Genomic DNA, 25,203 nt, shown 5'->3' on the forward strand with positions numbered 1-25,203 from the left:
AGGAATTCCACTCCTAGGATTTTACCCTAAGAATGCAGCAGCCCAGTTTGTAAAAGACATATGCACCCCTATGTTTATCACAGCACTACTTACAATAGCCAAGAAATGGAAGCAACCTAAGTGACCATCAGTAGATGAATGGATAAAGAAGATGTGGTACATATACATAATGGAATATTATTCAGCCATAAGAAGAAAACAAATCCTACCATTTGCAACAACACAGATGGAACTAGAGGGTATTATGCTCAGTGAAATAAGCCAGGCAGAGAAAGACAAGTATCAAATGATTTCACTTATCTGTGGAGTATAAGAACAAAGAAAAAACTGAAGGAACAAAACAGCAGCAGAATCACAGAACCCAAGAATGGACTAACAGTTACCAAGGGGAAAGGGACTGGGGAGGGTGGATGGGAAGGGAGGGATAAGGGGGAAAATGGGGTATTACAATTAGCACACATATTGTAGCGGGGGGGGGGTCACGGGAAGGCAGTACAGCACAGAGAAGACAAGTAATGATTCTATAGCATCTTACCACGCTGATGGACAGTGACTGTAATGGGGTATGTGGGGAGGGGACTTGATAATGGGGGGAGTCTAGTAACCATAATGTTGTTCAAGTAGTTGTACATTAATGATATCAAGAAAAAAAAAAGGCATCCTAGAGTATGGAAGAACATATTCAAAAATGACATATCTGAAAAGGGGTTAACATCCAAAATATATAGAGAGCTCATGTGCATCCACAACCAAAAAGCAAATAACCCGATTAAAAAATGGTCAGAGGATCTGTACAGAAACTTCTCTAAAGAAGAAATTCAAATGGCCAACAAGCACATGAAAAGACACTCCACATCACTAATCATCAGAGAAATGAAAATTAAAATCACAATGAGATATCACTTCAAACCAGTTAGGATGGCCAACATCCAAAAGACAAACAACAAATCTGTGAGGGTGTGGAGAAAGGGAACCCTCCTACACTGCTGGTGGGAATGTAAATCTGTTCAACCATTGTGGAAAGCAGTACGGAGGTTCCTCAAAAAACTAAAAATAGAAATACCATTTGACCCAAGAATTCCACTCCTAGGAATTTACCTTAAGAAAACAAGATAAGAGATTCAAAAAGATATATGCACCCCTATGTTTATCGCAGCAGCCAAGAAATGGAAGCAACTTAAGTGTCCATCAGTAGATGAATGGACAAAGAAAATGTGGTACATATACATAATGGAATATTATTCAACTATAAGAAGAAAACAAATCCTACCATTTGCAACAACACGGATTGAACTAGAGGGTATTATGCTCAGTGACATAAGCCAGGCAGAGAAAGACAAGTATCAAATGATTTCACTCATCTGTGGAGTATAAGAACAAAGAAAAACTGAAGGAACAAAACAGCAGCAGACTCACAGAACTGAAGAATGGACTAACAGTTACCAAAGGGAAAGGGACTGTGGAGGATGGGTAGGAAGGGAGGGATAAGGGGGAAAATGGGGCATTACAATTAGCACACATAATGTGGAGGGGGTCATAGGGAAGGCAGTATATACAGAGAATACAAGTAATGATTCTATAGCATCTTACTACGCTGATGGACAGTGACTGTAATGGGGTATGTGGTAGGGACCTGATAATAGGGGGGTCTAGCAACCATAATGTTGTTCAAGTAATTGTACATTAACGATATCAAAATAAAAAAAAAAGAACAAAGCAAAAATTGAAGGAACAAAACAGCAGCAGACTCATAGAACTGAAGAATGGACAAACTGTTACCAAAGGGAAAGGGACTAGGAAGGGTAGGTGGAAAGGGAGGTAAAGGGGATTAAGGGGCATTATGATTAACACAGCTACTGTAGCGGGTGCACGGGGAAGGAGGTATAGCACTAAGAAGACAAGTAGGGAAGCTATAGCATCTTGCTATGCTGATGGAAAGTGACTGCAATGGGGTATGTGGTGGGGACTTGATAACAGGGGGAATGTAGTAACCATAATGTTGCTCATGTGAAAGCTGAGCGTAAGATTGTATATCAATGACACCTTCATAAAAACAAAAGAATAAACTCCTATTGGATCAGTGATCTATACGTAAAAAATTCAACACGATAAAAAAAATATTGGTGAATTTTACTAGAACCTTGATTGTAGGCTTTCTAACAATGAGTCAAAACATAGGTATTAGGACTTCTGCTTTCAGTCAAGATCAACAGACTGCACTTACCCTCCTACCTGGAACCCCAGAAAAAAACACAAGAGAACATATGCACAGCAAGGGTCTCCAAGACACTGATCATCTGGCTGTGATGAACAGTAACCCATGAGACAGGAAATAAACAGGGTGAGCCCTACAGCCCCTGCCCTGAGAGTTTCCAGCCACGCAGCAGCACGGGAGCAACCAGACATAGGTGGGGAGAAGGGGTTGAGAAACTGGGGGGAAAATGTAGGGAAGTACAACCCATCAGGAAAATAATCAACTGAAATGGGCCCAGAACTACCAGATGTTACAATGAGCAGAGAACATTAAAACAGCTTAAAATCATATTCTTTATGTTAAAAAAAAATGAGTAGAGACAGGGAAGATATAAAATGAAACTCAAACAGAACTTTATAGAAAAAGCACATCATCTAGAGATGGAAATTACACTGAGTTAATATAACAGCACTGCCAAAAAAAGGATTAGTGAATGTGAAAACAGAGCAGTGGAAGCAGTAAGAAATAAAACATGCAGAGAAGAAAAATGAAAGGAAAAGGAAGGGGATTAGTGAGCTATGGGACAAGGTCAAGCCGTGGAATATACAGGTAATGAGAATCCCTGAAGGGAGGCTGGGGGAAGCAAAGGGACCATTTGAAGACACGGTCAAACTTTCCCCAAAGTTGATGGAAACCGTAAACATACAGATCCAGCAAGTTGCACGACCCCCAAGCACAGACACACGAGGGAAACGAAGCCAAGACGAATCAAGCACATCACCTATGACCAGTGATAGTGAGAACATTTTAAAGCAGTGAGAAGAAAAAGAAAAAAAATATGTGACATACAAAGGAACAGATGAAGATGACCTCGAATTTCTCTTGGAAATAATGTAAGCGAGGAACATACTTAAAGCACAGGAGGAAAAAACAGCAAAGATACTTTCAAAAAGGAAGGCAAAATACAGACGTTTTCAGACCTATGAGAGCTGAAAGGTTCTTCATTAATTACAAGAAAAGTCAACAAAAAGTCCTTCATGTAAAAGGAACAGGAGATTAGATAAATATCCTAATGTATACCTAGGAATGAAAGTTAAATAGGAACTATGTATTTTCTTTTATTAGGTAAGTCCTTTAAAAGGTTAACTGAGTGTTTAATTACAAGTAACAATGTATTGTGGGATCGGTACTACTGTAAAAGTAAAATGCACCAACATTGCAAAGACCACCAGGGAAGAACTGGAAGTAACTGTGAGCTTCTTATAGTCTAGTGAAATGATAGATCACTTGAAGGAAAACTATGATAAATTAAAGGTGTATAGTATAAATATAAACCTTAAAGCACCCATTAAAATAACGGTGTTATAGCCAACAACTCAACAAAGGTTACAAAATGGAATCACAGAAATGCAATGAACTGAAAGGAAGGAAGACAAAGAAGAAAAAGGAAACAAAGAAGATGGGACAGACAGCAAAGACCACAGACTATAAGCTACCCAGTTACACAAATAATTGTGTCAGATGGAAGTGGTCTCAACAACTCAGTTAACAGGCACAAATGGTCTGACTGGATAAAAAGGCCAGACCCACTCATACTCTGTCTACAAGAAAATCACTTTAACTAGAAAGATGCAAACTTAAAAGTAAAAGAATGAGTAAGATACAGCATGCCGAAATAAGCCTGGGGTGGCTCCATAAATGTCAGAGAAACTCCATGTCAGAATAACTAACAGGGACAAAAACAGGCATTTTCACAATGACAAAGTGGTTAATTAATCAAGAGGATACAATAGTCTTCAGTGTTTACATACCTAACGATAAACATGCATCAAAAACCGGCAGAACTGCAAGGCGAAATACACAAACCACAACTTGGATCAGTGTTTTGGTGTCTGGAAAAATTACATGCACCAAGTTTTCCTTAGGCAGCAGGCCCTTGGCTTAGATAGGCACCAAGAATAAGTCACACATTGCAATGTATTCAGGGTTGTCCTTAGGAAAGCTTAATTATGTCTAAGTCGTAGGAAATCTTTAAAACCCAAAGTAACAAAAGTGTCAGCTACTCACACAGTCAATCCGAGTCATGCAATGTATCCCCTTTCTCTGTGACTGTCAGACCCACCAGTCACCTTTGCAAGTCTACTTCAATATACCTCAACTATTCTACTACCTACACAAATGACCTCCACAGACTCTTGGTGCTGACCTGAGACTCTCATAACTCGTTTTTACATGATAATGCATTTTCTCTATTTCTACACTCCCATTTTCAAGTATGGATCTTATACGCCTCCTAAAATGCACTACCAAAGTGCAGGAGCACATACATAGGAGAACTCACCTGGGAGTCGTTCATTTTCTGTTGCTCTTGGACAAGTGTAGAGGCTGCTAACGGTGGACCTAGAGGAGGAGAAGCAAGTGAGTCATGAGTAATGCGGCCTGCCAAGGCAGGAAACGCCTGCGTAAGAACCACCAAAAAGCTCTCTAAAATCGGACACCCTGAGAATACTCATAAGAGGCTAAAAGGCGGATTCAGGAAAAGCACGTCATCCAAGACGAGCAGAAGGCAATTCGACGGGTGACTCCGATAAATATACCCATCGATTCCTTTTTCAAACAGCTTGGCCCCATTAAATAAAGGCTGCAACAATAAATTAATCCCCACTATACTGCTTATATATTTTCTTACTGTTCCCTTAAACTGTTTAGATTCAAAGAATCCTCAGTAACGGAGAACATGAGCTGTCAAAAATGGGATAAATGGGCATCGAGGCACGGTTTTGTTTCTCATTTTTCTGATTAAAATTGGTTACCACTGCACATAAAACCTATTATTAAGAAAACCAATATATTGGACAGGCCAATATACCTGTTAGGGAGTTGGAGCCCTGTTACCAACCCCACCATAGACCCAGGACCTTGGACAAGTCCCCTCCCTTCTCAGGTCCAACCTCTTCCTCCGTCAACCAGGCGGCAGGAGAGGACCCTGCACACCTGTCCCGCACGGACTACACTGTGTGCTCCACAGGGCGGAACCGAGGGGATCAGCTTCACTCAGGCCAGACAACAAAGGTGCTGAAGGACCCCTGGTGACCTGTTCAGAGTCTGGAGAGGGCGAGGGGAGGCGGCGGTGTCCGGCGAGGAGGCAGGACTAGGGACCACGTCAGCGGCCGAGGCTGGGGGCCCGCCTGCTGCTCAGCAACCTGCAACTCCCAAGTTCGGGGAGCACCGGCCCCGAGCACGGCCGCAGAGTCTCGCGCTGCTCTCGCGTCCCGTTTGGGGCACGCTCTCCAGAGCCCAGCTTCCCCGCCGGGACTCGCCGATTCGCTCGCAGCGCTCGTACTCCGGGCCCTCTGCTCCTGCGGGCGCACCCCTCCGGCCACCTCTGCTGCACCGCGCACGGTCACGGGCCGAGGGGCGGGCTCGGCCCCCCGGGACAAGCGCCTCCCGGCCCGCAGCGGCCTCCGGGCCCTTCCCGATAGCGCCTCGGCCAGCCCGTGTGAACCCTTGCCCGCACAGCCACGCGCCCGCTGGGTGCCGGCCCGGTCGAACGGCCACCAGCTCCGGAGGACCGGGATCCTCGCCCGCTGGAGGCCAAAGCCTGGGAAACAGGGCCAGCAGTGACCTGCGCACGGACAGGAAGCGAGGTCGATGCGGCAGCACTGCGCCGGCGCGAACGCTCCCCCACGGCCAGCGGCACTCGCGCTGAGGACGCCGGAAGTCCGCCTGCCGGGCCGCACGCCCGCTAGCTCCACAAATGCCAGGACTCTCTTTCCCATAAGTCCACGCGCCGTCAGTTTAGGGAAATTCTTTCAAGTCTAAATCTCACCTGGCGGCTTTGAGGCGCTGTGCGGAGAGCTAGGGCGGCGGGACGGGGGCTCCGCGACCAGCTTACGTTCAGGAGCAGGGAAAGGTGCCGCCTCAGCAGGGCCTGTGTGATTGCGTCCCGGATCCCTGGTCCTTTGCCCTGAGGCCTTTCGGGTTACAACTGAGATTCCCCCCAAGCAAAAGAGGAAGGAAAGGGTGTGTGCCGTGTTCACTTCGCTGAGATAATAGAAGGTTCACTAAAGTACTAGTGATAATAGGATGCGATTAATGCCCAGCCGTGACTTAAAACCGTATTACCACGGGCACATGGTTCCTCCAAGGAAGGGGACGCAAATGGAAATTGTAGCATTTCTACACAACTAATGCATAAAAACTAGAAAAATCAGAGAACACACAGAAATCGGAAAAAGAAAAGATACCCGGATCTTGCTTCTTAAACAGGATTATGTTTATGTTATGTAAAAATGTCACTTTTCAAAAGTGGGATCCTAAGGACAATGATTTATCACTGCTTTTCGGTGAAATAATATATCCTTGTTCTTCGTCGATTGTTTCTGAAAGGAAAGGAGCGACACACAGCAGCAATTCACTGGAGAGTTCCGCTTTATTAGGGAAAGGTGCTGGGTCATATAGGAAGGGGCATGAATTGATTGAGGTGTCACTTCTACGGGGCTGTTGGCTGTTGGCTAGGTGCTGGGATTGGGAGGGGGGCGAGAGGTGATTGGGCTTCAGGTGGCGCCGGCGGGAACTGAGGACCCCCCCCCCCCCCCCCGAAGAGAAGCCGGAAGTTTGCCATCTTACTGGTGGGGACCCTTCATTCCCCGCTTTCTCCTCTATGGGTTTGTGGACGTTGCTTTCTCTCTGACTGCTTCTTGCTGAACAGGGGCGTAGAAGGGAGTGAGGGTTTGAGGATTGGGAGGAAAGGGTTGATAGAATTCCCCACAGTAAGGATGAGTAGATGTGGACTTCTTCAGGTTGGAAATCAATGAAGGTTCTTTGTAACTATAGGTTGAGGACCTGTTGATTCTAATGGTGCTAAGAGGATATGGGTGTCAGGAGCCAGGCGTCTGCGGCTATTGTTTCTAGGAACAGTTTCCAGTGGAGAGAGAGGTCCATCTCAGCATGTGGTGAGGAGGTCACATGAGGGTGAGGGATCTTCTGTGGCCAGAAGCTGGTAGTTTCTGAGTAAAAGCTGGTTGAAAGCTTGATTAGAGATTTTTCCAACTTGGGATTTGATGAACTTTATCATACAGAGTAAGAAGAGACAGGCTAGAAGAATGATTATTATGGGGCCTGCAATGGGCCAGAGCTAGGTGAGGAGGGGGTTTGTTAGTATTGAAGAGAATGGGTTGGAATTGGAAGCAGAGTGGAGACTGGAGGCAAGGTCGGTGAGTTTGGTGATGTCAGTTTCTACAATGCCGGATTCGTTGATGTAATAGCAGCACTCTTCCCGGAGGAAGATGCAGGTGCCGCCCTTCTCGGCTGTAAGCAGATCTAGGGCTCACTGGTTTTGAAGGGTGACTTTAGCTAGCGAAGTGACCTGTCTTTGGAGAGAGGCTAGGGAATCGGCAGTGGATGTCAGGGCTCCTTCAAGTTTGGTGTCGAGATCTCTAACTGCCCATAGAGAGTGACTCAAGGCTCTTCTCGAAAACCCTGCCCCAATGGCTGAGGTGATCAAAGAGATACCGACCATAATGGGAAGGAAAGCAGCTCTTTTTGTGCACGAGGGCAAGGGAGGTTGGAGGGCAAGGGAGGTTGGAGCTCAAGGAATTCTGCCATGCTGTAAAGTGTAAACTGTGGGATTAGGGTGACGAGAATGCAGGGTGTATTGGAGTTGAGAGGCAGTGAGTTGAAAAGACTGCCATTACACTAAAAGAAGTGTCTCGGTTGTGTAAAAGTCTTAGAGCCGGAGGTAGGGGTGTAGATAGAGAGGCAGTGAAGTGCGCTGGAGGGGGGTGGAGTTGGGCCTACACAGTGGTGGATGGTGAGATTATCTGCGTATTCTGGTTCCCATAGGGGTATGTCTGCCAGGGGGCAGAGGGGTTGTCTTTCTGCATGGAAGGAGTAGTTAGAAATATTAAGGGGCACGGCAGCCAGCAGTGGGCGCTGTAGTGATGCGCACAAGAAACAATTGGCTGTGTTAAGGGTGTGGTTGAGAAAGATGGTGGTGTCCTGAATGAGCTGTAATGAAGAGTAGGAGAAATGGGAAGAGGGGCGGGGATAAGAAGATGAAGAGGCGCCATCAAGAGTTTGGATAATGACTTTTTCGGAATGTCCGATATCTGATGCAACTTGAGAGATCTGGGAATGAGAGGGAACATACTTTCGAGAGATATGAAGGGTACCGTGGGGGGCCCAGGACCCCCCCATAGTAAACTGAGGCTGTGACTCTGGCAGCCCATCGAGAGTCCCAGGGGTCTGGGATTGATAAGGAGAATGAGCCGTTGGGATATTTCATGAAACAGTTGGAGGAGTAATACTGTGGGTACTGGAAGTTACCCATGTAGTGAATGGCGCAAGACTAGTAGGGACATCTCCTGTAGGTGTCTGGCCATCACCTGCAATAGGCTTGTTTTTGGTCATAGAGGAAGCAGAGGTAGGGAGAATAAGGGTAGCTGCTAGTGAACACTTCGGTAGAGGGAGGAAAGTGGAGGTATAAAGGCTCAGAGCAGCTTTTCAGAGGGCAGTCTGGTGTGGCAATGAGGGCAGTAACTTTTGTTTGATGCTGTGTGTAAGTCTCTCTGAATCGCCATACAAAGGAGGCTGGGGTGGTGGGGAAGACAATAGGAATGAGGAAAAAAAGCAAGAGAGCAGTAAAGGAGGAAAAAGTCATGATTCAGGTATGGATGGCAAAGGGGGTGAATGGGATTTTGGAGGAAAGAGGACAGTAAGGTCCGGAGTCTGGAGGGAGGGAGAGTCTGTAAACTTTTGTAGGTTAAGAGATCTTTTAGGTGATGTGGGGACAGAATGGTAAGGGGCGCCCTGAATGTCAGTTTATGAGCTTCTTTCTGCAAGAGCTGTCTAGTGGCTAATGCTCATAGGCAGGGGGCCCATCCCCGAACTGTGGGGTCTAATTGCTTGGAGAGATAAGCTACTGGGGCAAAGGATGGGCCATAATATTGGCCTAGGACTCCTAGAGCTTGACGGGACCTCTCATGAATGTATAATGAGAAGGGCTTCGACAAATCAGGGAGATGGAGAGCTGGGGCTTCCACAAGGGCTTGACGGAGCTTAATGAAGGAGTGTCGGGGTGAGGAGGATAATGGTTTTTTAGGGGGGGCTCTTGCTGAGGTCGTATAGGGGTCTTGCCAACAGGGAGCAGGGAGAAGTTAGGGATCTACGCTCTAAAATATCTAGCCAGGCTTAGAAAGGAAAGGATTTCTGTCTTGGTTTTGGGAATGGGCAGGTCAGAGAGGAGCCATTTTCTGTCTAAGGTAATGGACTTTCTTTGTTGAGATAGAAGGAATCTGAGGTAAGTGACAGGACGGGAAGAGATTTGAGCTTTGACGGGGGATACTCGGTAACTTCTGGACGCTAGAAGGTTAAGTAGGGAGGCAGTGTCAAGTTGAGACTGTTCCCACGAGAGACTGCAGAGTAGAAGATTGTCCATGTATTATAATAAGGTGGACTTGGAGTGATCATGATGAAACTGTTTGAGGTCCTGAGCTAGGACCTGTCTAAAAATATGGGGACTATCTCGGAAGCTTTGTGGCAAAACTGTCCAAGTGAGTTGTTCAGAATGTCTTGTGTATGGGTCCGTCCAGGTGAAGATGAAAAAATCTTGGGAGCAGGGGTCTAGAGGGAGAGAAAAATGGGTCCTTGAGATCTAGGACTGAGAAGTGGGATGCCGAGGCAGGGATCTGAGATAAAAGGCTGTATGGATTTGGAACTAAGGGATGGATAGGGACAACGCTATATGAGATAAAAGGCTGTATGGATTTGGAACTAAGGGATGGATAGGGACAACAGCTATGTTGATGAGGCGAAGGTCTTGGACAAGGCGGAAAGATCCGTTGGTTTTTTTAACAGCTAATATGGGGGTATTAAATGGGGACTGAGTGGGTCTGAGGTAATTTTTGTTTAAGAGATCTTGAATGATGGGTTGGAGGCCTATGAGGGCTGAAGTGGTTAGGGGGTATTGGGCCTGACAGATATATTGAGAGGGGTCACGTAATTTGATAGAGGCAGGGGGACATAGGGCCACGGAGGGGCTTGTAATGTCCCAAACTTTGGGATTTACAGGGTGTATGAGGACGGAACCGGAGCTTTCATTGGGTAGAGGGGGGTCGTCGGCTATGAGGGCCATCAGAAAGGGAGTACTGGGGGCTGTGGGAGTGGATATAGTTATGGAAATGTGGAGGAGGGAAAGGATGTCTCGTCCTAGTAAAGGGATGGGACACTGGGGCATAACCAGGAAGGAGTGGGAGAAAGGTATGGGATTGTCTAGGATTGTGCATAAAAGGGGGGGGTTTAATGGGAAAAATCTGTTTACCTCTTACCCCGACTATAGGAGTAATGGCAGGCATGGAAGGGCCCCGGTATTCTCGCAAGACTGAGAAGGTGGCTCCTGTGTCTAGGAGGAAGGAGATGGGGCGACCGTCTACTGTTAAAGTAACCCTGGGCTCCTGTTTGGTGATGGAAATGGTCGGGCGAGAAGCCCCCGGGCCCCGTCAATCTTCTTCTGCCAGCCCCACTACGGCGGGCTTAGGATGGGGGTTGTTCGTCCAGCCTCCCCTTCGGGTGGTTGGGCAATCAGACCCCCAGTGGCCCTTTTTGTGGCATCTGGGGCATGGGGTGGTAGGAGATCTGAGGGAGGGGAACGCCCTTGACCAATGTCCCTCTTTTCCGCACTTGAAACAAGCTCCTGGGGGGGGGGGCTTGTTTGTAGAGAGGCGCCCAGGTTGTGGTTTTATCAGCTGGGCCAACATTTGGAAATTGGCCTGATCAGCCTTTTGTTTACGGTGTTCTTTCTCCTCCTCCCGGTTATGGAAGACTTTAAAGGCCACTGTTAGGATCTCAGTCTGTGCGGTAGCGGGGCCTTGTTCCAACTTTTTGAGTTTAGCTTTAATGTCGGGGTAGCTTTGAGCTAGGAAGTATGTCATAAGGACATGTCTTCTTTCAGGTGTTTCTGGGTCCAGGCTGGTATAGTGTAATAGGGCTTGAGTGAGTCTGTCTAAGAACTCGGAGGGGGTTTCGTCTCTCTTTTGAATTATGTCTTGGAGCTTTTGAAAATTGACTACTTTACGAGCTGCCTTTTTCAGACCTGCTATTAAGCAGGAGGCAAAAATATCTCGAGAGCAGAGACCCATGGCGGTGTTATAATCTCAGTGTGGGTCTTGTTCTGGGACAGCAGTGGGGCCAGGGGGATAGGTGGGGTCAGTCCTGTGGGTTTCGGTAGCGTGTGTTTGGGCGAAGTCCCAAACTCATCTACGCTCTTCAGGGAGGAGAGTATTGGCCAGGAGCATGAAAATGTCATGATGTGTGAGGCTGTAAGACTGGAGGGTCCATTGAAACTCCCTGATGTATGTCATGGGATCAGTGGAAAAGGAACTTAGGCGTTTCTCTAGTTGGGCTAAATCTCTTAAGGAGAAAGGGACGTGAATGCGCACGATGCCTTCGGATCTTGCTACCTCCCGGAGGGGGGCGATAATTTTGGGAGGTCCTCGGGACCGAGTCTGAGGGGGACTGAAGGGTTCTGGCTCAGTCTGTGGGAGAGTGACGTGGTCTAGCCGTGCTTAGTCGAGCAGGTCCTGAAGTGCAGAAGGGGGGCAAAGAAAATAAAGAAAGATAGAATCAGACCCACATGTCGCCAGCTAGCAGCCCAGCTGCTTGCCTCTGCCACTCTAGTTGGGCTTGAACTCATGACTCTGAGGTTAAGAGTCCCATGCTCTACTAATTGAGCTACAGCAGGGCTCCAGTTAATTGCTTATGGAATGCGTAAACAGAATGTTCTTTGTTCTCCATTCCTGCCACATCGGCAAGTGGGGGAAGGGCATATTTAGAAGCAGGGGCAGTGTTTCTACACATCTTCAAGGTCTCCCTATTTTCAGAGTGAGGAGTCTTGGCAAGATATGTTTTTGTGGACAGATAACTTCTAAGGACTGCACCGGTTGTTCTCTAGCTCGTGCTTTCCCATGCTGCGTTCAGACATGGGGGAAGGTGCTTTCCCATTCTCTCTACAAACATGTGAGAAGACAAAGGCGGTCCCTAACAGGGGAGAAACAGGTGATGAGGGCAAAGATGGAGGAGGCCCTTGGGACCTAGTTAAAGAGGGGGCTGAAAGGCTCAGGCTTAATCTGCGGGGACGAAGGCGGAGGAGGTGAGATGGGGGAGGAGATGGTGGGGAAGGAAGGGAGAAGGGCTGTTGTAGGAGAAGAAGGGGAAGGGAGTGAACGGGAGGCTTCTGCGGGGGTGGCGGCTTGCAGGCTAGGAGAACTTGGGAGGGGGCGGGGAGAGGAGGAGGCGGAAAGCTTCCATATAGGGAATCTCCTTCCATTTTTTCAGGCACTGGCAGTAGTTAAAAAGATCGCGAGTGATGTTAGGATCAAGAGTTCCCCCTGCGGGCCATTTGTTGTTATTGTCTAGGGGGTATGTCGGCCAGTCTTGGGAACAATATTTATGGAGAAGTTTTGGTTTTATATCAGGCGTCAGGGAGAGGGTAGCCAGATGCTTAAGCAGGCATTCAAGAGGTGAACTTTCAGGGAGGGATGAGGAGGCTCCCATGGCTGAAGGACAGAGAAGGAGACAAACGGGAAGACGAACGGAGATCCTCGGACTGGAAGCAGACCGCAAGGAGACAAACGGCGTCCCCGATGATCCTTGGTGGTCTGCGGAAACTCGAATACGAGTCGGAATTTCTTAGGAAGTGTGGGTCGTCACCCAGACTTCCCTAAGAAGGCAGAGTGCCGGAGTCACGAGGTACCTAGCGCTAGGCGTTTTCGGCAGACAGAACAGATTTCGGCGGATGGAACAGAAGGAGGAGGGGGCGGGGAAAGGGAGCGTTCTCATCCGCAAAGGAGTCACCTCGTTTATGGCTGTTGGAGGGGGGGCCTGAGAGTCTGCCGCAGCCGTGAAGTTCTGAGGCGGGGAGAGTTCCCTCCTCATCCCCGAGCGTCAGGGCCTTGCCGGATGATCACGGTCAATGGCACTGTGATAGCTCAGAGAAGAGTGGCCCACCCCGGGGAAATTTTGCTTAAAAAGTTTCAGCACTGATGGAAGGGACGGTGAATGCGTTTATGACTGTCGGAGGAGGGGCCTGAGCATCCGCCTCAGCTGTAAAGGCTTGAGGCGGGGATTTATGGCTGTTGGAGGAGGGGCCTCAGGGTCCGCCGCAGCCGTGAAGGCCTGAGGCGGGGAGAGTTCCCTCCTCATCCCCGAGCGTCAGGGCCTTGCCGGAGGATCATGGTCAATGGCACTGCGATAGCTCGGGGAAGAGTGGCCCACTCTGGGGGGAAAACTTACCTAAAGGCCAGAGAGGAGTGGTGAGTGTGAGGAGCCAGCGCCGGAAAAAGAGGACGAGGGCAAGCTGCTGCTGGTGTTGGGGGGAAGACGGGGCCCAGTTGGGGTGTCCCGTCTCCCGGGTTTCGGCACCAATGAAAGGAAAGGAGCGACACACAGCAACAATTCACCGGAGAGTTCTGCTTTATTAGGGAAAGGTGCTGGGTTATATAGGAGGGGGCATGAATTGATTGAGGTGTCACTTCTATGGGGCTGTTGGCTGTTGGCTAGGTGCTGGGATTGGGAGGGGGGCGAGAGGTGGTTGGGCTTCAGGTGGCGCCGGCAGGAACTGAGGACCTCGAAGAGAAGCCGGAAGTTTGCCATCTTACTGGTGGGGACCCTTCAGTTTCTTAAAAGCGGGGAGCAGGGGCGGGTATTGAAATCTCCCTCCAACAGGGAACATCCTCTCCACATATGTGGGAATTAGGAAGGGAAGAGCCTCGTGATTTTATGTAGCTCCTCTTCTTTTTATGTAGGTCAGCAGATACAATTATTACACACATGAATTCAAGATACACGGTACCTTGTAAGAGTTACATGTAAGTTTTTTGCTATATATACTGCCATAGTTCATCCTAAATTCACCTGGTAATCCGGGTCACCATTATGCTAGTTAATTGCCCTCATCCAAAGGAAAAACAAAACTCAGATCTGACAAACAGTGATTACAGCCTAAACTCCTGTGGTGATGGAGAGGACAGTGTTCTTTGAGGTTTACATTTCAAAGCGATGGCTCTCATCCATTAGGAAAGACATCTCTTAAAAGCTTTCAGCCATCTCTTATGCGGCTTATGTGGCTACTCTGACCGGGAACGTCAGAAACTAAGAAAGCTCATGTTTAGGATCTGGCATAAATGCTGACAACGGACTTATTTAGCTTTCTAAACGACTTAGATACATATGAAAGGGACAGAGGAATTATTTATATTAAACTTTTCTCAAGCAATTTTTCTTTTAAAAGGAATAGTCAGTATGGATTCATCCAAATGAATGGGCACATAACCCATTTCCGATTTTCCCTACTAAACTAATCCTGCACAAAACGTGTGCTTCTCCAAAATTGCTCTTCACAGTGGCGGCATCACCAGGAAGTCTTGCTTAGGTCTTGCGGCTGGTAAGCTTGGCCGTGGCCTGAATTCCTACCGATGGAATGCTGGAATTCAGGTGACAGGACCACCGTCCTCTGGGAAACCTCCTAGGGTTCATTTCTCTGCTCTTTTCCATTTTCACCAGAAGGATGGAAGCTGCACTGATTACCTGGCGCCCAACCGTGAGGACACACAGCACTCCTAATCTGGGTCCTGGCCGCCAGTTTTTCCCTCCCCGCCTGCACTGACCGGTGCTCACCTCAAGACTGGGATGGCCTCTGCACCCGCCTGGCTCTGGCTCTGTGCCTACTGATTCCCAGCTGCCGTGCCCCACTCAACGTTCCACTGTGTCCCTGCAGCTCAGCGCCGTGCTGCGCTCCCAGGTCCCCTGCGCTGTATGGTGACCGGGACACTCCCTGGGCCGTGGCTGGATTGCTCGCGGGGCTCACCCCTCTCTCCAAATGGCTAAAAACAGTCACTTCACATCCCGTGTATTGAAAGCTTGTTTAATCTGGGAGGGTAAATTCTGCCCTGTGAGTCCATCTTGCCCAGAAATCCACCTTTTACTGTGGCTTCATTCAGCTCTCTTCATATACTGCCATTTAGAATAGAAAACTTTATTTGTATTTGTATTTGAGTAAAACACAAATATTTCCCCAATTTGTCATCTATCTTTTTAGCTTAGTTAACTTTTATTTTCTCAGAGAAACATTGCTAATATGTTGTATCCAAATCTTTCATTTCCTCTTCATAGTTTTCATGTTTTGACATTACTTGAAGAAGCCTATCCACCCTTAATTTTTTAGGCTGTTGCCTGTGTTTTCTCCTAATTATTTTCTCTTTAATGCATCAATTTTATGAAGATAAATGGCTCCCATCTTCAAGATTTGGAAATCATTCTCCTAAAAGCTTTCAGCCATCTCTTATGCGGCTTATGTGGCTACTCTGACCGGGAACCGTCAGAAACTAAGAAAGCTCATGTTTAGGATCTGGCATAAAATAACGGATTCTTCTTTGAGGGCTAGGGACCCATCTTACTTTAAAGGAAGGGGAAGCAGCAGGGTCAGGAAAGTGACTATCAAATAGGAATTCCTTCTCATTCAAAATACTGGTTCTATCAGTTTCCTAACAAAATACCACAAACTGGGCGGCTTAAACCACAGAAGTCTACTGTCTTACAGTCAGTTCGGAGGCCAGAACATCAAGGTGTCTGTGAAAAGGGTTGGTTCTCTCTGAAGGCTGTGGGGGAAGGATGTGTCCACGGCCTCTCTCCTTAGCTTGCAGATTGTTCTGCCCTCTCTCTTTTTCTTCCCGGTGTCTTTCTTCTATCTGTGTGTCTCTGTGTTCAAATTTCCATCTTTTATAAGGACACTAGTCATACTGGATTAAGGTCCACCCTAATCACCTCACTTTAACTTGATTGCATCTGTAAAGCCCTTATTTCTAGTAGGTGTTGGACTCCAACATAGGAGTTTTGGGGTGTACAATTTGCCCCAAACACTGTGTCACTGACAATGTCAATTTTGTTGTGGCACTTTCTCACTGCATTGGTTATGTTAACACAGGAAAGCACCTTTCAGATCATCATAATTAAGTATTTTATTTTATAGACAAAGAAATTTAAGCCCACATGGCAGGGGAAAGACTTGCTATATCAACAAAGAAAACGAGACAATCTTGAAAATGTCTTACGAAGGATGAATCTTTATTTCAAAACAATAGCAGAGCATGGAAATGGGCACTTTGGTATTTAGACCACTTTTTGTGTAACACTTGTCAGATAGGCAAGGACTAGCAATACAACTAAGGTTATTTTGTGGTCCACTAAGAGTATTTCAGCTGTCAGGGAAGGGGACCACATAAAAGTTAAAGACCAACAGCTGCCTTTAATAAGTAGCCCTTAATAATTCAGGCACAGGATCAGAGAGGTCAGCACTAAGCGCCCCCCACCCCACCCCCATCACAGAATTCTTTTCTGTCCTTTAGGACTCACGGTCATTTTCCTGGGGCTTCAATATGGGTCACAGAAGGGGAAGCTCAGAGACCACTGCTCAGCCCCTCAGAAACCCTTCCCTCCTTTCTGTTTATTTGAATCTGATTTTTTTTATTTTAGATTCCTCATGGAAGCAAGACCACACAGAACTTGTCTTTATCTGTGTGGTCTCTTTCACTTAGCATAATACCCTTCAGGTCCATCCATACAGGATTTCCATCTTTCTCGTGGGTGAATAATATTCCATTCTGTGCAGATCAGTATCTATGTCAACCACATCTTCTTTATCCATTTATCTGCTGATGGCTACTTAGGTTGCTTCCCATCTTGGAAAATGTGAATAATACTGAGGTGGCCATGGGGGTGCACACATCTCAAGATCCTGTTTTCATCTGCCTTGGATGAACACCCAGAAGTGGAATTGCTGGTTCATATGCTGGTTCTATTTTTCATCTTTTCGGAACCTCCATGTTGTTTTCCAGATGAACTGATTGGACTTTACTCATCCTTGGTATGGTCTAAACCATTCCATTGATGACAATGGAAGTCATCAAAATACAAAATAAAACTTCAGGCATATCCTGAAAAAGGGATGTCCTTTTCACCAAAGTTCAAGCAACGGATCAAAAGTAAGATGCAGAGCCAAAATGCGGGAACAACCCAAATATCTGATGGATGGATAAGTAAAATGTGGTATGTGTATATGTATATAAAATGCATATTACTCATCCTTAAAAAGGGAGTTCTGGCATGTGCTGCCACATAGGTGGCCCTTGAGGACACTGTGCTGAATGAAATAAGCCACACACAAATGGACCAGTTTTGTAGGATTCTACTTAAACGAGGGACCCAGAAGAGCCAAAGCTATAGAGACAGAGGATGGTGGGTGCCAGGGAGGATGGTGGGTGCCAGGGAGTGGAGGGGAGATGGGGCAGGTGTTCTTTAATGGGTGTGTAGTGTCAATCTGGAGATGGATGGTCAGGGACAGCTGCAAAGTTTAAAGTGCTCAGTGCCACAGAACTGTACCCTTAAAAATGGGTCAAACAGTAAGTTTTATGTTATTTTACCACAGTAAAAATTGAAAAAGAAAACGTGAGATTCAGATGCCCAGGTGAAAAGCAGACGCTCAGAGCTCAGGAGGAGCCACCTGGCTTGTGGCAAGCCTTCAAGTGGGTGGTTTCCAGTCTGTGTCTGTGCTTCTGTGTGCCCCCACCTTCACAAAACATCCTTGTCTCTCCTGAATTGGAGGTTTTCCCACTAAGTTTTTCTGCATGTGACATTTTTGTTGTTGTTGTATATTTTGGTATCGTTAATGTAAAATTACTTGAACATTATGGTCACTAGACTCTCCTCAATATCAAGTCCCGCCCACATACTCTATTACAGTCACTATCCATCAGTGCAGCAAGATGCTACAGAATCATTACTTCTCTGAATACACTGCCTTTCCCGTGTTGCTCCCCGCTACATTATGTGTGCTAATCGTAATGCCTCTTTTCTCCCCCTTATCCCTCCCTTCCCACCCATCCTACCCTGTCCCTTTCTCTTTGGTAACTATTAGTCCATCCTTGGGTTCTATGAGTCTGCCTCTGTGCTCTTCCTTCACTTTTTTCTTTGATCTTATACTCCACAGATGAGTGTAATCATTTGATATTTGTCCTTCTCCACCTGGCTTATTTCACTGAGCATAATATCCTCTAGCTCCATCCATGTTCCTACAAATGGTATGATTTGTTTTCTTCTCAGACTGAATAATATTCCATTCTGTATATGTACCACATCTTCTTTATCCATTCATCTACTGATGGACAATCAGGCTGCTTCCATTTCTTGGCTATTGTAAATAGTGTTGCAATAAACATGCGGGTGCATATGTCTTTTTCAAACTGGGCTGCTGCGTTCTTAGGTTAAATTCCTTGGAGTGGAATTCCTGGGTCAAATGGCATTTCTTTTTCTTTTTCTTTTTTTTTTGAGAGGGCATCTCTCATATTTATTGATCAAATGGTTGTTAACAACAATAAAATTCAGTATAGGGGGGTCAATGCTCAATGTACAATCATTAATCCATCTCAAGCCTAACTCTCGTCAGTCTCCAATCTTCTGAAGCATAACGAACAAGTTCTTACATGGTGAACGAATTCTTACATAGTGAATAAATTCTTACATGGTGAACAGTACAAGGGCATTCATCACAGAAACTTTCGGTTTTGATCACGCATTATGAACTATAAACACTCAGGTCAAATATGAATATTCGTTTGATTTTTATACTTGATTTATATGTTGATCCCACATTTCTCCCTTTATTATTATTATTATTTTTATTTTTAATAAAATGCTGAAGTGGTAGGTAGATGCAAGATAAAGGTAGAAAACATAGTTTAGTGTTGTAAGAGAGCAATTGTAGATGATCAGGTGTGTGCCTGTAGACTATGTGTTAATCCAAGCTAGACAATGGCAATAAAACATCCACGGATGCAGAAGATTTCTCTCAAAGCAGGGGGGATGAGGTTCTGAGCCTCACCTCTGTTGATCCCCAATTTTTCACCTGATGGCCCCCCTGTGACTGTGCTTGTCTTAGGTTGTTCCTCCCTTGAGGAATCTTACCCGTCTCTGGCTAACCAGTCATCTTCCGGGGCCATAAAGGGAAATGTAAAGTTGGTAAGTGAGAGAGAAGCTATATTGTTTGAAAAGGTTAGCATTTTACTTCTTTGCAGATTTATGCCCTGTGGCTTCTATGCCCAGCACTTGTCTCGAGGTATCTTTACCACCTGGAGGAATTATGATACTCGGTAACTTTGATATGAGGCACGAATTCTATTTAAGGGTTGTAATTAGGAAGGAAGAAGAAAAGCTATAGAGGTAGCATATGGAAGAAAACATGGGAGGATTGATTATTTCTTTGACATATCTTCTTGTAGAGTACCTTAAGTATGTATAGGTTTTAAACTACTAATTTGTACACACATATTAACATAATAGGAATATGGTGACATAAACAAAGCAAATCTATAATTACCATCCATCTCCAGTGAAGCCAAGAAAACCATTTAGGCACCCTAGGCATTTGTGAAAATTAGTCTATGATATGATGGATATTGTCCAACTGTACTTGAACAGTCTGAGAAAAATCAGACAAATTAAAGCAGCCCATTTCTGGGATCTGTTCACCTCCCATATGTCCTTTTAACCATAGATAGTCTATAGTCTTAAGATTTTGGAGTGCTACACCTTGCACCCCTCCCAACTCCTGGTTGAGTTCCAACAGTACAGATCCACTCAAATTCGTTCTCTCACTGTATGCACATGCCAGCCTAGACATCTCCCTCCTCATTCCAATGGCAAGTCCAGGAAACGGTGGGGTGGACGCAGCCACAACCGCAGCATCGCCCGGATCCCTGTGGAGGCTTTTTGATGATCATCCCCCGGCACGAGTCCTCCAGAGAGTGCTGATGCCGGAAGCTCCTCCTCATATCGTATCTTAGTTCATTTTCTGGGTATCCAAGCTAGGCCTTGATCTTCTGCATAGAAACAAACAGACCCTTTGCCCACACATTGACATGCCCTCTATACCACTGTGTAGAACTCATTGGAGGTCAGCACACAGGGACTGCCTTTTTTTTTTTTTTTTTATTAAGAGAAAGGAATATTATCAGAAAAGAGTACCTCCATAGCTGATCATCTGACACCCTTTAAGTGATCAACATTAAGGATATTTAAAGCATGCGTTGATCTTTGATTTACCAATAGTTTTATCCTATCAAGGAGTAATCCCCATTTTCTTTCTTTCTTTCTTTTTTTTTTTTTAATTTTTAATCTACACTTACATGAAGAATACTATGTTTACTATGCTCTCCCCTATATCAAGTCCCCCCTAACAACCACATTACGGTTACTGTCCATCAGCTTAGCAAAATGTTGTACAGTCACTACTTGTCCTCTCTGTGTTGTGCAGCCCACCCTCCCCTTTCTCCCTACCCCCTATGTATGCTAATCTTAATATCCCCCTTCTTCTTCCCCCCCCTTATCCCTCCCTGCCCACCCATCCTCCCCAGTTCCTTTCCCTTTGGTACCTGTTAGTCCATTTTTGGGTTCTGTAATTCCGCTGCTGTTTTGTTCCTTCAGTTTTTCCTTTGTTCCTATACTCCTCAGATGAGTGAAATCATTTGGTATTTCTCTTTCTCCGCTTGGCTTATTTCACTGAGCATAATACTCTCCAGCTCCATCCATGTTGCTGCAAATGGTTGGATTTTTCCACTTCTTATGGCTGAGTAGTATTCCATTGTGTATATGTACCACATCTTCTTTATCCATTCATCTACCGATGGACATTTAGGTTGCTTCCAATTCTTGGCTATTATAAATAGCGCTGCGATAAACATAGGGGTGCATCTTTCTTTCTCAAACTTGATTGCTGCGTTCTTAGGGTAAATTCCTAGGAGTGGAATTCCTGGGTCAAATGGTAGGTCTGTTTTGAGCATTTTGATGAACCTCCATACTGCTTTCCACAATGGTTGAACTAATTTACATTCCCACCAGCAGTGTAGGAGGGTTCCCCTTTCTCCACAGCCTCGCCAACATTTGTTGTTGTTTGTCTTTTGGATGGCAGCTATCCTTACTGGTGTGAGGTGATACCTCATTGTAGTTTTAATTTGCATTTCTCTGATAATTAGCGATGTGGAGCATCTTTTCATGTGTCTCTTGGCCATCTGTATTTCTTTTTTGGAGAACTGTCTGTTCAGTTCCTCTGCCCATTTTTTAATTGGGTTATTTGTTTTTTGTTTGTTGAGGCGTGTGAGCTCTTTATATATTCTGGACGTCAAGCCTTTATCGGATCTGTCATTTTCAAGTATATTCTCCCATACTGTAGGGTTCCTTTTTGTTCTATTGATGGTGTCTTTCGCTGTACAGAAGCTTTTCAGCTTAATGTAGTCCCACTTGCTCATTTTCGCTGTTGTTTTCCTTGCCCGGGGAGATATGTTCAAGAAGAGGTCACTCATGTTTATGTCTAAGAGGTTTTTGCCTATGTTTTTTTCCAAGAGTTTAATGGTTTCATGACTTACATTCAGGTCTTTGATCCATTTTGAGTTTACCTTTGTATATGGGGTTAGACAATGGTCCAGTTTCATTCTCCTACATGTAGCTCTCCAGTTTTGCCAGCACCATCTGTTGAAGAGACTGTCATTTTGCCATTGTATGTCCTTGGCTCCTTTATCAAATATTAATTGACCATATTTGTTTGGGTTAATGTCTGGAGTCTCTAATCTGTTCCACTGGTCTGTGGCTCTGTTCATGTGCCAGTACCAAATTGTCTTGATTACTATGGCTTTGTTGTAGAGCTTGAAGTTGGGGAGTGAGATCCCCCCTACTTTATTCTTCTTTTTCAGGATTGCTTTGGCTATTCAGGGTCTTTGGTGTTTCCATATGAATTTTTGAATTATTTGTTCCAATTCATTGAAGAATGTTGCTGGTACTTTGAGAGGGATTGCATCAAATCTGTATATTGCTTTGGGCAGGATGGCCATTTTGACGATATTAATTCTTCCTGGCCATGAGCATGGGATGAGTTTCCATTTATTAGTGTCCCCTTTAATTTCTCTTAAGAGTGACTTGTAGTTTTCAGAGTATAAGTCTTTCACTTCTTTGGTTAGGTTTATTCCTAGGTATTTTATTCTTTTTGATGCAATGGTGAATGGAATTGTTTTCCTGATTTCTCTTTCTATTGATTCATTGTTAGTGTATAGGAAAGCTACAGATTTCTGTGTGTTGATTTTGTATCCTGCAACTTTGCTGTATTCCGATATCAGTTCTAGTAGTTTTGGAGTGGAGTCTTTAGGTTTTTTTATGTACAGTATCATATCATCTGCAAATAGTGACAGTTTAACTTCTTCTTTACCAATCTGGATTCCTTGTATTTCTTTGTTTTGTCTGATTGCCATGGCTAGGACCTCCAGTACTATGTTAAATAACAGTGGGGAGAGTGGGCATCCCTGTCTGGTTCCCGATCTCAGAGGAAATGCTTTCAGCTTCTCGCTGTTCAGTATAATGCTGGCTGTGGGTTTATCATATATGGCCTTTATTATGTTGAGGTACTTGCCCTCTATTCCCATTTTGCTGAGAGTTTTTATCATGAATGGATGTTGAATTTTGTCAAATGCTTTTTCAGCATCTATGGAGATGATTATGTGGTTTTTGTCTTTCTTTTTGTTGATGTGGTGGATGATGTTGATGGATTTTTCAAATGTTGTACCATCCTTGCATCCCTGGGATGAATCCCACTTGGTCATGGTGTATGATCCTTTTGATATACTGTTGAATTCTGTTTGCTAATATTTTATTGAGTATTTTTGCATCTACATTCATCAGGGATATTGGTCTGTAATTTTCTTTTTTGGTGGGGTCTTTTCCTGGTTTTGGTATTAGGGTGATGTTGGCTTCATAGAATGAGTTTGGGAGTATTCCCTCTTCTTCTATTTTGTGGAACACTTTAAGGAGAATGGGTATTATGCCTTCTCTGTGTGTCTGATAAAATCCCGAGGTTAATCCATCCGGCCCCGGGGTTTTGTTCTTGGGTAGTTTTTTGATTACCGTTTCAATTTCTTTGCTTGTAATTGGTTTGTTTAACTTTTGTGTTTCTTCCTTGGTCAGTCTTGGGAGGTTGTATTTTTCTAGGAAGTTGTCCATTTCTTCTAGGATTTCCAGTTTGTTGGCATATAGGTTTTCATAGTAGTCTGTCATAATTGTTTGTATTTCTGTGGAGTCTGTTGTGATTTTTCCATTCTCATTTCTGATTATGTTGATTTGTGTGGATTCTCTTTTTCTCTTAATAAGTTGGGCTAGAGGCTTATCTATTTTGTTTATTCTCTCAAAGAACCAGCTCTCGGTTTCATTGATTTTTGCTATTGTTTTATTCTTCTCAATTTTGTTTATTTCTTCTCTGATCTTTATTATGTCCCTCCTTCTGCTGACTTTAGGCCTCATTTGTTCTTCTTTTTCCAGTTTCGATAATTGTGATGTTAGACTATTCATTTGGGATTGTTCTTCCTTCTTCAAGTGTGCCTGGATTGCTATATACTTTCCTCTTAAGACTGCTTTCGCTGCATCCCACAGAAGTTGGGGCTTAGTGTTGTTGTTGTCATTTGTTTCTATATATTCCTTGATATCTGTTTTGATTTGTTCATTGATCCATTGATTATTTAGTAGCATGTTGTTAAGCCTCCATGTGTTTGTGAGCCTTTTTGTTTTCTTTGTAGAATTTATTTCTAGTTTTATACCTTTGTGGTCTTAAAAATTGGTTGGTAGAATTTCAATATTTTGGAATTTACTGAGGCTCTTTTTGTGAGCTAGTATGTGGTCTATTCTGGAGAATGTTCCATGTGCACTTGAGAAGAATGTATATCCTGTTGCTTTTGGATGTAGAGTTCTGTAGATGTCTATTAGGTCCATCTGTTCTAGTGTGTTGTTCAGTGCCTGTGTGTCCTTACTTATTTTCTGCTAGGTGGATCTATCCTTTGGGGTGAGTGGTGTGTTGAAGTCTCCTAAAATGAATGCATTGCAGTCTATTTCCCTCTTTAGTTCTGTTTGTATTTGCTTCACATATGCTGGTGCTCCTGTATTGGGTGCATATATATTTAGAATGGTTATATCCTCTTGTTGGACTGAGCCCTTTATCATTATGTAGTGTCCTTCTTTATCTCTTGTTACTTTCTTTGTTTTGAAGTCTATTTTGTCTGATATTAGTACTGCAACCCCTGCTTTCTTCTCACTGTTGTTTGCCTGAAATATGTTTTTTCATCCCTTGGCTTTTAGTCTATGCTTGTCTTTGGGTTTAAGGTGAGTTTCTTGTAAGCAGCATATAGATGGGTCTTGCTTTTTTAATCCATTCTATTACTCTGTGTCTTTTGATTGGTGCATTTAGTCCATTTACATTTAGGGTGACTATTGAGAGATATGTACTTATTGCCATTGCAGGCTTTAGATTCGTGGTTACCAAAGGTTCAAGGTTAGCTTCTTTAGTATCTTACTGCCTAACTTAGCTCACTTATTGAGCTGTTATATACACTGTCTGGAGATTCTTTTCTTCTCTCCCTTCTTATTCCTCCTCCTCCATTCTTTATTTGTTGTGTGTTTTGTTCTGTGCTCTTTTTAGGAGTGCTCCCATCTAGAGCAGTCCCTGTAGGATGCCCTGTAGAGGTGGTTTGTGGGAAGCAAAACCCCTCAGGTTTTGCTTGTCTGGGAATTGTTTAATCCTGCCATCATATTTAAATGATAGTCATGCTGGATACAGTATCCTTGGTTCAAGGCCCTTCTGTTTCATTGCATTAAGTATATCATGCCATTTTCTTCTGGCCTGTAGGGGTTCTGTCGAGAAGTCTGATGTTAGCCTGATGGGTTTTCCTTTATAGGTGACCTTTTTCTCTCTGGCTGCCTTTAAAACTCTTTCCTTGTCCTTGATCCTTGCCATTTTAATTATTATGTGTCTTGGTGTTGTCCTCCTTGGATCCTTTCTGTTGGGGGTCCTGTGTAATTCCATGGTCTGTTCGATTATTTCCTCCCCCAGTTTGGGGAAGTTTTCAGCAATTATTTCTTCAAAGAGACTTTCT

The 25,203-nt window shown here is 44.7% G+C and overlaps 1 protein-coding gene across 9 annotated transcripts in view; it reads right to left on the reverse strand.

Moving 5' to 3' along the window:
* RBAK (RB associated KRAB zinc finger) overlaps positions 1-25,203 on the reverse strand; it is a 54,347-nt gene that overhangs the window by 17,695 nt on the left and 11,449 nt on the right. For 3 of the 9 annotated variants that reach the window (XM_037007742.2, XM_037007767.2, XM_037007760.2), the window contains exons 1-2: positions 5,289-5,884; positions 4,536-4,594 (exon numbers count right to left, since the gene is read on the reverse strand). In XM_037007742.2, coding sequence (XP_036863637.1) covers positions 4,536-4,550 — 15 coding nt within the window. In that variant the 5' untranslated portion in view covers positions 4,551-4,594; positions 5,289-5,884. Of the gene's footprint in view, positions 1-4,535; positions 4,595-5,145; positions 5,992-6,023; positions 6,254-25,203 lie in introns of those variants that run through there. The other 6 variants (XM_073215012.1, XM_073215014.1, XM_073215016.1 and 3 more) reach the window with 5 other exon arrangements.

Source organism: Manis javanica, chromosome 10 (genome assembly GCF_040802235.1).
Source record: "Manis javanica isolate MJ-LG chromosome 10, MJ_LKY, whole genome shotgun sequence".
Taxonomy (NCBI): domain Eukaryota; kingdom Metazoa; phylum Chordata; class Mammalia; order Pholidota; family Manidae; genus Manis; species Manis javanica.